The sequence below is a fragment of the Pagrus major genome, chromosome 14 (assembly GCF_040436345.1).
Source record: "Pagrus major chromosome 14, Pma_NU_1.0".
In the NCBI taxonomy this organism is placed as follows: Eukaryota; Metazoa; Chordata; class Actinopteri; order Spariformes; family Sparidae; genus Pagrus; species Pagrus major.
The window spans coordinates 9,018,881-9,030,240 of record NC_133228.1 but is presented as its reverse complement, the minus strand read 5'-3'; the positions used below and the strand labels follow the sequence as shown (position 1 = coordinate 9,030,240).

At 40.7% G+C, this 11,360-nt stretch overlaps 1 protein-coding gene across 3 annotated transcripts; it reads left to right on the top strand.

Annotated features, from left to right (window-relative positions):
• The first annotated feature begins 373 nt into the window (after nt 1-373).
• LOC141008068 (FYVE, RhoGEF and PH domain-containing protein 4-like) lies at nt 374-10,244 on the top strand. 3 transcript variants are annotated; one of them, XM_073480262.1, is made up of 16 exons: nt 374-616; nt 3,152-3,283; nt 4,066-4,639; nt 4,744-5,224; nt 5,511-5,656; nt 6,488-6,644; nt 6,746-6,884; nt 7,082-7,140; nt 7,610-7,753; nt 8,001-8,173; nt 8,438-8,468; nt 8,579-8,662; nt 8,745-8,870; nt 8,950-9,090; nt 9,338-9,478; nt 9,696-10,244. In XM_073480262.1, exons 1-16 carry the CDS (start codon nt 493-495, stop codon nt 10,020-10,022), a joined length of 2,979 nt encoding a protein of 992 aa, XP_073336363.1. In that variant the 5' UTR covers nt 374-492; the 3' UTR covers nt 10,023-10,244. The 3 variants fall into 3 exon arrangements, with proteins under 3 accessions (XP_073336363.1, XP_073336364.1, XP_073336362.1); XM_073480263.1 differs by having other exon boundaries at nt 3,149-3,283; nt 4,747-5,224; XM_073480261.1 differs by having other exon boundaries at nt 3,149-3,283.
• Nucleotides 10,245-11,360: the final 1,116 nt, after the last annotated feature.

Below are 11,360 nucleotides of genomic sequence, written 5' to 3'. Positions count from 1 at the left end.
ATAATTTAAAGACATTTACTAATTTATTTAGCATTTTTACCTATGTTATTTATTTATTTTTTAAATTCTATTTAGGCTTATTTATTCAATGATTACATTATTTATTTATTTGATACTAAAGTACAACTTAAGTATATGCATAAAACATTTTTACACGCTTAAAAGACATTAAGAAGGACATGGACTATAAAAGTTAACCCGACTTTCCAGCGGCATGGGGGTGAGAAGATAATCAGAAAACTTTCATTTTTTGGTGAACTTAACCTTTAAACGTGTCAGACTGACCGCTGATTGGTCAGTGCCCACCAGTGGGCTCGTTCGGGGGCGCGTGTGGGTTTAAATGAGAGGCGGTGCCAGTCAAACAGCCGGATGCATCAGTGGCAGTGATTGAATTGCTGGATATCAGCTGTTTTCCGTGTTTCCCGGACATTTTACTGACTTTTTTTTAGAGAAACAGCAGGCTGAAGCTGCAGCTGTGGCGACCCTGAAACAATGTTTGACCTGAAGAAGAGGAATAGTTTGACTCTGAACTGCCCTGAGGCGGAGGAGTTCAGACGAGTGGCGGTCAGGCGGAAGGTGAAAGGTGCTGCGGTGGACTGCAACGCCTCACATACAGGTGAAGGAGCTTCCTTTAAAGAAAAGTAATGATTTAGTAATTGCTTTTTAATTGCTCAGGTGTTTCACAAATTTGCAAAACTACTTCAATTGGTAGCTCAAAATGTTAGACAACAGACCTCTTTGTGACATTAGTTGAATAGCCTGTTGGTTTTCACCTTATATCTCTGTAGCATGTGGCTCATTTTGGCTAGGTGTGTGTTTTTAAAATATGAACCAGTGGTCCTGTAGACAAGGTATTCATTCAGAATAATGATAAAAATAACACGATATTTGCTGCACTGGCTCTAATGTTTATTTCCTGCATTCAAGGCTAGGCTTCATAGAGGATGTAAAACTAGAGTTGTAGCCTGCAAGATCACTGTTACTTGCTAAAATGCCCAAGAAGTGACCAACAGTAGAAAGAGTCATCATAGATGGGGAACTGGTTTTTAATAGATTTTGTGGTAAAATAAAGAGTGGGTATGATGGGTTATTCAGAAAAATGGAGCTCAAATCAGAGTATTTTCCATTATGTCAGGAAGCTGCCTGTGTTCACAACCACAATTATTAAGCCAACTATGCACCTGTTACTTAATTCTCTTGTTCTGTAAGAGGGTGTGTGTGCATGAATGTTAGCCTCTTAGCTTGTAAGATTACTCCAGTGAAATCTCTTTCTCCTGATTCAGCCTGGACTTTGCCTGTGTGTCTTGAGACCAGCATTTGTCAATCACACACACACACACACACACACACAGACACAGACACAGACACACACAGACACACACACACACACACACAAAGCTGCTCTGTTCCCCCATTGAGGGTGAACTATCTGTTCAGATTAAAGAAGTGTGTTAGCTCCAATGGTACTGTCAGATGCAGGATTCAACAGTGCCATGCATCCCTGTGAACTATATAATGCAAATGTTCTTTGGCTTGATGCACTGTATGGGCTGTTTCAACGTGCTCAAACAGTCATAACATAAATTGATATATTTCCCAGCCCTAATGGAGGGTTATGTGCCAGACTGGGGGAGGATTCTGACCAGCAGAGATGGATGGAAGGAAGGAAGGAAGCATGTTGTTGAACTATTCATGTAAGCATTTTAATTGGAGCCCAGTCAATATATCTGTTGGCCAATCCTATCAGACGATATTGGCCTATCACAGATCTATCCGTATCAGCAGATATGAAAAGTTTTTGGTTTTAAAGAACACAGTGCAGGAAACGATGCTCGGGGTGATTTTAAAATTATTGCATTTATTACATTTTGAGTGAAGTTGGCTGTTTTAGTTCCTGCCTCCATTAGTTTTGGATAACCACATTAGCGGGATCTCTGCAAAAAATGTTTGTAGGTTCGCCGATGTATCATCATTCAGGCTCTAATCATAATATTGTAGTCATCTCGTTACCCGGATATCTTTTATTTAACCACAAAATGTTATGTTTAACTATGGGCTGCAACTAATGATTGTTTTAATGGTTGATAAATCTGTGGATTAGTATTAATCAGTAAATTGTTTGGCATATAAAATGTCGATCAGTGATTCCCAAAGCCCAAGATGAGGTCCACAAATGTCTTATTCTGTCCACAACCCAAAGATATTTAGTTTAGTAGTAAAAAATTAAAGACTGAAATGGAAAAAAAAAAAGATTTTGTCCAGTTTGTTTGTTTTCTTTCAAGCTTTTGTGCTCCGCCTAGATACAACATTCTGTGGGAGTGATGGTACTCTGTTATTGCGTTGTCAAGTATTGAACGTTGCCTCTTAGACGCTGACGTGACTTGATTTCACCGGCAGAGGTTAAACACTGTGGAGAAAAGAGAGAAGTTAGAAAGCAGAAGTATTACTGTTGAGAAAGTAGGCTTTAGCCAGCTCCATGTGACCACAAAATCTGTTACACTAAAGTGGTACCAGGAGCAAACAGGAAAGCCTAAGTAAGTTATACAAATTATAGATAATCTTGCATAAGTTTGGGAATGATCCGCAAGTAAGAACATAATTACACAGTTTGAAAGTAGTACGTTGTTGTGATGTGAGGATGTCGGTGCACAGATTTCAGATGTTTTTACCATGTGCAGTCTTAATTGTTTGTGATGATCCTTAAATTAAACACAAAACCAGTGCTAACAAGAATATTAGTTTAAGATTGGACTCTATCTTTTGTTTAAAATGTAAGATTTGTCAAAGATATTTGCACTAGCTGGCTTACTGCTACAGTGTGTGCGTGTACATGTATGAAGACGGAGTAGAGAGAATATTTTGTTCATCCCTGTATTTTACCTACAAGGCAACATTTGGTAAAACAATTGGTTCTGAGGCTGATTTAGTTTCCCAGTACTCGGCAAACAAAGTCCTCAATACTTTTTTTTTTTTTTTTTTTTCATGAATGAAGATCTCAAAATTTAAAAAATTCAGAGGAAATGTGTACACTTACTTTATTTCTTCTTGCAGAAAACATTTCTCTGCAGTGAGGGGAACTAACTTGTGTGTATATATTGTGTGTGTGTGTATATATATGTTCAAATAGTAACTGTTTAATTTTCTTTAGCAGTGAGCAGTGGGGTGTGTGGCTCATACAGCTGTGGTCGAGCTTGTGACAGCATCTGTGGATCAAACTCTCAACTTGGTGCAGAGGAAGATGTTAGGAGAAGACCGTCTAAAGGATTACCTTTCAAACCACAAGGTAGGCTCCTGTGGCTCACATACATAACTGAACAATAAATGCTGTCCATGCAAGTCTATTACTGACATCGCAGCTTATCTTTATTCAATGTTTTGTGGACTATATTGTACCGGCAGGACTTTGCATATGAAAAATTTAAAGTAGGGGTGTCACAATTCGATTTGATTTTAACATTTTTTATGTTATGCCATTAACTGACTGTCAAATCTGGACTGTAAAAATCAACAGATTATTAGTTTTTTGCCCTGCATTTCATTTACATATTCAGATTCTTTGAAAACATGGGTATTTTACAGCTTGATCCTTTATCCTGGTGGCTTTTTGCAGGTTCAGCTAAAACAAATACCGATCCTTCAAGGATTAAAAAATGAACAACAAAAGATAAAAAGTTACAAAGTTCAGTTTTTCAAATCTGTGCCGAGTCGATCCTCTTCCTAAACAAATCAATAAAGGATCTTTGGTAATGTGACCAGTCCTGTTCAGTTCCTCCCCACATGTAAACTTTTGTCCCAAACATGTCAATAAATGATCTCTGGAAAAAGAAAATAAACACTATCTCTGACGCTGACGGAGTTACCTGATAGGATACAGGATAAGCTAGTCTTATCATGTTTAATGTGTTGATTTGTCTTTTTTTTTTTTTTTTGATGCATGTAAGTAGATGGGCATGGAGATGGGAAAAATACTGGGAGAATCACCAATCCTGCTGTTGATTTTGACAATTTTCGAATTGAAATTTTGGCACTATAATTTAGCAAAGTGTGCTGTTTATGTCTTTGCAGTGCCTCCTAAACCAGCTCACCTCCAGAGTCCTCTAAGGGCAGGACAACCTCAAGCCCACAGTCCTACTACAGGAAAAGTACTACCTCAGCAAGTTAATGGCACAGATCAGGACCAGAGTCCTAACAGAGGAAATGGACTTTGTGTTTCCTGTGTCAGCCCAACACAGAATTGTCTCAGCACCCCAAGTCCTATCAGGGGAGGAGGGAACAGTTTTTTAAATGGTGTGTCTGGACTCAGCCCTGCCAGACATACTCAGAGGATTCCAACTCTTACAAGCAGTCCAGTTTTTGGTTCTCCAAGTCCAGGCAAAAGAGGCCTTCAGAGCTGTAGCCCGCTGAGGGAAGGAGGGCACAGCCCTGCAAAGTTGTCCCCAAGGAACCATAGCCCACTCGTAGGGAAACTGCGGACCCCCAGCCCAGTGCAGTGGAAGATGGGGAGCTACAGCCCAGCCAGGAACTCTAAATCCTGGTTAGGACTGCACCGAATCCCAAGCAGCAAGATGGATGGAAAAGAGAAAGGCACGGGGAAATCTTTGAGTGTGCCTGACTTGATTGTTTACATGGATGAGAGCAGGTTGGATTTCTAATTTAATTAATTTTATTTTGGCACTGGCGTATAGAATTTTATTACTTCTGAATATTAATCAAATTTTAAATGATGGTTGAATTTTATTTCAGCAGGATTCCTACTGGAAAAGCTGAACGCTCTCCACTGAAACTGCTGCAATCACCCAACTGCAACGGGCCAGCCATCACCATTAGAGTACCTGTTAACCACAGACTCAATCATTCTACAAGTGAAGTCTATCTATCAAGCAATGGCATAGAGCATTCCCCTAGAAACATGGGTGTCATTGTGCAGGGGAAAGATTGTACAGTGGTAAATGTTAAAGGAATAAATGACAGAATGGAAGATGGTAAGATGCACAAAGGATATGGATCCAAGTTTTCCTGCCAGTGGAATAAGGCAACTACAGAAGATGGCAGGATTTACAAGGAGTCTGATGGTGAACCAAATGATGAGGAGGAGAAGAGGAAGGAGAGAGGAGTAGGTGAGCCAAAAGATGACGAGGACCCAGAGCAGAAATTGTACAAGATAGCCAATGAACTCCTGCAAACAGAGAGGGCCTACGTGGCTCGACTCCACCTGCTAGACCAGGTCAGTGCGGTCATCTATTTGTGGCTCTCTCCATTTAAAAAATAAACACAAAAAAAAACACACTTCACTTGATGCTAAAAGATACAGCTACAGTTTGCCTGTTTATGTTAACATAGTGTGTGGCAGAGATGTCTTTTACTGCCACATTCTCACCCAACTCCTTTCCTCATGCAGGTGAATTGGTTTATGCAGTACCACATGGTTGTTGGTCTTGCGAGATGGAACATTTCTTGTGTTGAAGATCAATAACTTTCAGGGTGTCACACCTCTCTGACTCCCACCACAGGTGTTCTGCTTACGCCTAACAGAAGAGGCAGGTCGAGGCTCATTTCCTCCTGAGGTGATCAGAAATATCTTCTCCAACATCTCCTCCATCTACTCCTTCCATGGCCAGTTCCTGCTCCCTGACCTGGAAAACTGCATCAGCCACTGGTGGGTGTTTGTGTCAGAAATAATACAGCATTCAGGCCTGTCCTGGCTGTTACACTCCTCCACAGTGTAGTGTTAAAGTTGCTGTATGAACAATCCCCATTTATAAACCATTTCTCATAAACTGAGCATGGCGGGCAGAGTGACAGTATGTGTAGGAAGTCAGTCAATTGGGGGAACTTGAGACCTGAGTACTATTTTGCATCTTAACAAAACAATACAATGCATTATAATAGGTGCTTCCTTTTGGCTCGTAGCCCAACGTTACATTTCAGTTTCTGCCCTCCAAGGGGAATAAGATTGGTCACTCCTGCTGTATATTAAAAGGGCCAAAACCTTCTGGGTTAATGTGACTTTGGAAGTTAACAACTTTGAATTAAAGCTGAGAGTCAGAACTTAACCTTTGTATTCGTTGCTTAATTTCAAAGAACGTGGTGGAGCAAAGGGCCTGCACAACAATGTGTCTCTGTCCAAGAACTTCTAGATGGCCTTGTACTGTAACTCTGGAGCAGGTCTATTCCACTACTTTAGAAGGGTCAGATTTGAATAAAGGTGAAGTACCAAGGGGTCGGACTTTAAGCCTGCTTTCCAGATGCCTGACCTGTAAAGCTCGGAATTTAATTGGGTGAAAACAATGCACAAATCTCTTCTCAGTTCTAACGTTTTTAACAGAAACAGAAAAGTTTTAAATCTTAGAAGTAGGTTTGGCCTACTACCAGAAGGATCAATGGACCAGTGATCAATTAGGTTGTTAGAGGGCCGCATTCGACCCATGGGCTGCCAGTTGAACAGGTCTGCACTTGGCCCCTGACCTCCCCATTTCCACCAATCTAGGAGTGAGAGCCCAGGCCTGGGGAAAGTAATGCTACAACATGCACCCTTCCTGAGGATGTACGCTGACTATGTCAGGAACTTTGACCAGGCCATGGAGCTGGTGAGGACCTGGACAGAACGCTCCTCTGCCTTCAGGAACATCATCCAGGACATACAAGTAAGACGCACTCGGCAGCAGACTGATCAGTACCTGTTCCTATGCATCTGAAAGTGTGGAGGTCTGAGCCGAATGTTCTGTATGTATCATCCTGTTTTTAGAGTCACGAGGAGTGTGGCAGCCTGACCCTGCAGCACCACATGTTGGAACCAGTCCAGAGGGTCCCACGTTATGAGATGCTACTCAGGGATTACCTGAAGAAACTGCCAGAGGATAACCCAGATTATGAGCTTGCTCAGAGTAAGTATCCTGCACCAGTGTCTTTATATCCATCTATTGTAGCTGGCCTTATTGGTCTGTCTACAAATATCCTTGCTCTGAGTGAGCTTGTGTTAGATTTGGTAGCTCTCTTCGCTCTCATAAAGTGCCGGTCTGTCTTCCATGGGTCATTTTGTCTTTAATGAGCAGAATTAACTTTGCTTTGTCTCATCCTACAGAGTCCTTGCAGACCATTTCCATGGCAGCAACCCACTCAAACAGTGCCATCCACAGAGCTGTACGTTACCATTACATACCACATCATTTACCATTGTGACTCATTCTGATACAGTGGTTTTCATCCATCTAATATTATAGCGGGTCTCCTTATTGCTCCTCACATATCTGATGAAACCTTCCTCACATTAATACATGAAACAGACAGAAATATCATATTTCAATTGTGTTTTCTACATTGTTTTTTCACTGTTTAGTTATAAATTAATTAATGTTATTGTGCCCTCTTCTTTTTCTGCAGTGGTATAATGATTTCCAGACTGCAGAATTGGCGCCACCTACTGTTAATCTTGTTGAACCAACTCCTAATAATCACATAACAATTGTGGATGGAAACAAGCGTTCATTTTCTAGTTTCTTTTGCAGATTTTCTGGAAAACTGGTTGAAATTTGCCATACATTTGGATAGAAACATGGCTAGTGTGTCCATGCTGATGTGTTTTTCAATGTTTCCCTTTGTCCCTCTGTAGGAGAGCCTGAAGCGGCTGCTGGAGATATACGAGATGGTTGGAGAGGAGGAAGTGGTCAACCCGACCAATGAGTTCCTCAGGGAAGGTCGACTGCTCAAGCTTGCTGCCAGGAACACATCTGCTATGGAGAGGCACCTATTCCTGGTTAGAACACTGATGTACAGACATAAACTGCAGAGACACTTCGTCTTTGGGCGTTTTTGTTGAGACAGTGATCCATAATCTGCCAAAAACACATAAGTCATAGTTCTTTTTTTTTTTTAAACTGCACTTTTTCGAAATATTATTCTAGCTAACAGTACACTAAAATGTAAAAATATATATAATGTATAAAACAATGTATGGTTTACTGGCCATTAAAGGAACTTTGGTGCATAACTTCTCTTCACAGTTCAACAACTTCCTGCTGTGCTGCACTCCTAAGTTCAGCCTGGTTGGCCAGCGTTTTACTGTGCGCTGCAGGATTGGAGTGGACGGCATGCAGGTGCAGCAGACAACCAATGAAGACCATCCATACAGCTTCCAGGTGTCTGGAAAGGAGAAGACCCTTGAGCTGCAGGCCAGGTGTGTACACAGTAAAACTGTGGTGTGTATCAAACCAGTTGGCAGCATTCATTTTATACTTCTACCATGGTTATGTCGTTTTAGGCTCCTCTTTGTTTGTCCAACACATCTCATGTTGTAAACTTGTCTATACATTTGTTATGTTAAAAGAAGAAGTTGAGAGGAATGTGCAGCCTTGGTAGAAGGTCTTCTAGTTATGAAGCAGACATAATGTAGTCTGTGAACAAATTTGAATTGGAGTTATTCTTTTTTGTTTTTTTCAAGCTCTGAACAAGACAGAGACGAGTGGCTAAAGGTAAAGGTGTATTTTTATTCAGTGTTTGATGCAACATATTAAATATTACACTGATTTGGTAAAGATTCAATGGTGTCAACTGAGGTTTCTAAAGCAAGTCTTATTCCCAGGTAATTCAAGAAGCCATTGATGTCTTTCAGAAGAAAAATGAAACCTTCAAATTGGCTTCAAAGGAGCTTAATGTAGAAGAACCGGTAAGTTTGATGATCTTCAGAAGACGGTTGTCTGTATAAATAAAATAAAGAATTCCAGCTAACCAAGCTTAACGTTTTCTAGACAGAGGAGCTCGGCCGACGTGCTCCGCGCTGGATCAGAGACAACGAGGTGACCGTGTGTATGAAATGCCAAGAACCTTTCAATGCACTCACCAGGAGGAGACATCACTGCAGAGCCTGTGGCTGCGTGAGTGACGAGACGCCATAGCTTCAGACGAAACCTCATTTTAGGACAATATAGCTGTGATGGTTCCTCTGCTCCACAGGTGGTGTGCTGGAAGTGTTCAGACAATAAAGTGGCTTTAGAGTATGATGGTAACAAGCTGAACAAAGTGTGCAAAGCCTGCTACTCCATCCTGACTCAGAGAGGGGAGAGGGTGGAGGGGAAGAAGAGACGAATCCTGGAGGTAAGCCTTGTTTGTTTTTCTCAAGGTTATGACAAAAGTTTAGCTTTCAAATCAATCATAATTACCATTGTGGGAACTGGATATACTTTTTTTAAATTTACATTTCGTAAAAAACTTTTTTAAAGCTGATAGTGAAGACTTGCGGCATATTCTGCACAGAAAATGTAAGTCTGCCTTTTAGGAGCATGAAATACAACATAACATGGATGTATTCACAGAATTGTGTTCTTGTGTGTGTCTCTTCCAGTCGGAGATGTCTGCAGTGTCCAGTGACAGCATAATGAGTGGCTTCCTGCTATACGGTGACAACCCCAAGACCTGGCAACAGGTGTGGTCTGTTATCAGTAGGACTGAACCCCTGACCCTCTATCTGTATGCTGCTCCACAGGTAGGCATCTATGTGATAGAAAAAATAGTAATGTAACAATATGGTGTACTGAATTATTCTTGAGTTTATTATGTGAGAGACTATTACTCTTTATTTCATACTTTAAGTAATGATGCCATGTTGCCAAAATTATCCCGTTGCCATCTTTAACCTTTGCATCCATCACCTGCTTTTCTATCCCTTTTATTCAACCCCCCCCCCCCCCCCATATCTCCAGGATGTGAAGCCCATATCCTGTATACCTCTACTGGGCTGCAGTGTGGAGGATTCCCCTCAGGAGCTCCAGGGTCAACCTTGTTTCTGTTTAAGCCAATCCAGAACAACCCACAGTTTCTCCTGCGACGGCTCGGACCTCAAACAGAGCTGGGTGACTGCTCTGAAAGTTGCAGTGACGGGCAGGATGCCAGCGGGCTCACTCAGTGGCTGTGACATCATCACCAATGGCTCCAAATGTGGTATTAATGGTAACGTGACCGGTGGAAGAGTCTCTAGCGGTGAGGAATTTATCATCATTGGCGACACAGAAAACCATGTCCTCATATAAACATACAGCAACAGATGAAACAAGTCCACTGATGTTAAAGACGGTAGCTTTGAACTGCACACGTGATGAAACGAATGAAATCTACAAATGAAATTCAGGAATGTAAAGGTCGTTAATACATAATATTCAGACTGAGAACTGTGTTTCCTTATAAGTGTCGATGCACTTTATTTCTGAAATGGTTTACAGTAAAATAAATAAAGTGAAGGTGTTTTAACGTGAGTCAGACTATCCCTTCAACTACAAACACAGTTGCTTCAGCTCTGTACAGGTTTGTCTAAGGTGCCATGCGATGTAGTGTGAAAATATGCTATGTTGTTTTCTTACAGCGGACAATTGAACACATAATTGCAGCGAGTGTTTCAGTGATGCACAGAGGCTCTGTGGGATCATAATTGCCTTATAAAACACATTCAACTGATCCCATTTCTTCACAGATAATGTTACAACAATTGAATATTTACACGCAAAATGATTTACAGCTGAAATAACTGAATACATATTTTAAAAAAACTTAAATGGATAAAAATGATCAGTCTAAAACAGAAAATGACATTAATAACCTTTAGTTTGTTGTGATATCTTTTATGTGGCTGATATAAAGCCTATGGAGTAACCAAAGCACCAACTCAGCTTGGTGTGCAGCATGTTTCAATCCAAAAGAAGAACCGGCATATAAAAAAAAAAAACACGATCATGATGTCAATCCAATAAATTGCTTCAATTTCATGTAGCAAAGATGTTACAATAACGGAAATTCCCAGAAATATCGACCTTGCAGTTCTCTGCAAATTGCCTAACTACACCTGATCTACGGAGGTTTTCAGGCTGAGATATAAAATAAAACAAAGTACCATCAAAAGGAAAAGTTGCTTAAAGCTGCATTAATCAATATGTTTATATTAAAGCAGCTACAAGGAACTTTAATTTTTGTTGAACCTGTGGATGAAAGCGGTAAGAGCACCAACGTCTCATGTTGTGTAGATCTTCATGTGGCTAGCGTGTGCATTGTTTGGAAAGCGAGTGGGGGGGGAACCCATTTGTAATATTTCTGTTTGGAGGATGTGTAGGGATGAGGTAATGTGTCGCTATTGTAAGATTAATAGTTGAAATATGACGACAAAGCAAATGGTATTTTAGTTCCATTCATACACCTAGGTTACTTGTAAGCCTACAGCTAACAGATTAAGCTGCTTGGTAATAGTAATTTTGAGCTAAAGTTATCAGCATTCCCTATTAATGTTGTGTCTGTCTTCTTGATAATCAGCCAATAGCAAGATATAGCTCTGTGGCAAAGCCAAAAAAACATTTTACGTTATCGGCCAGTTGTTCTGCTGA

Coding starts and splice junctions, on each gene's coding strand:
- LOC141008068 (XM_073480261.1), top strand. CDS start 493: ATGTTTGACCTGAAGAAGAGGAATAGTTTGACTCTGAACTGCCCTGAG. Junction 8,663..8,744: donor AGCTTAATGTAGAAGAACCG/GTAAGTTTGATG, acceptor AACGTTTTCTAG/ACAGAGGAGCTCGGCCGACG. Junction 9,479..9,695: donor ATCTGTATGCTGCTCCACAG/GTAGGCATCTAT, acceptor CCATATCTCCAG/GATGTGAAGCCCATATCCTG.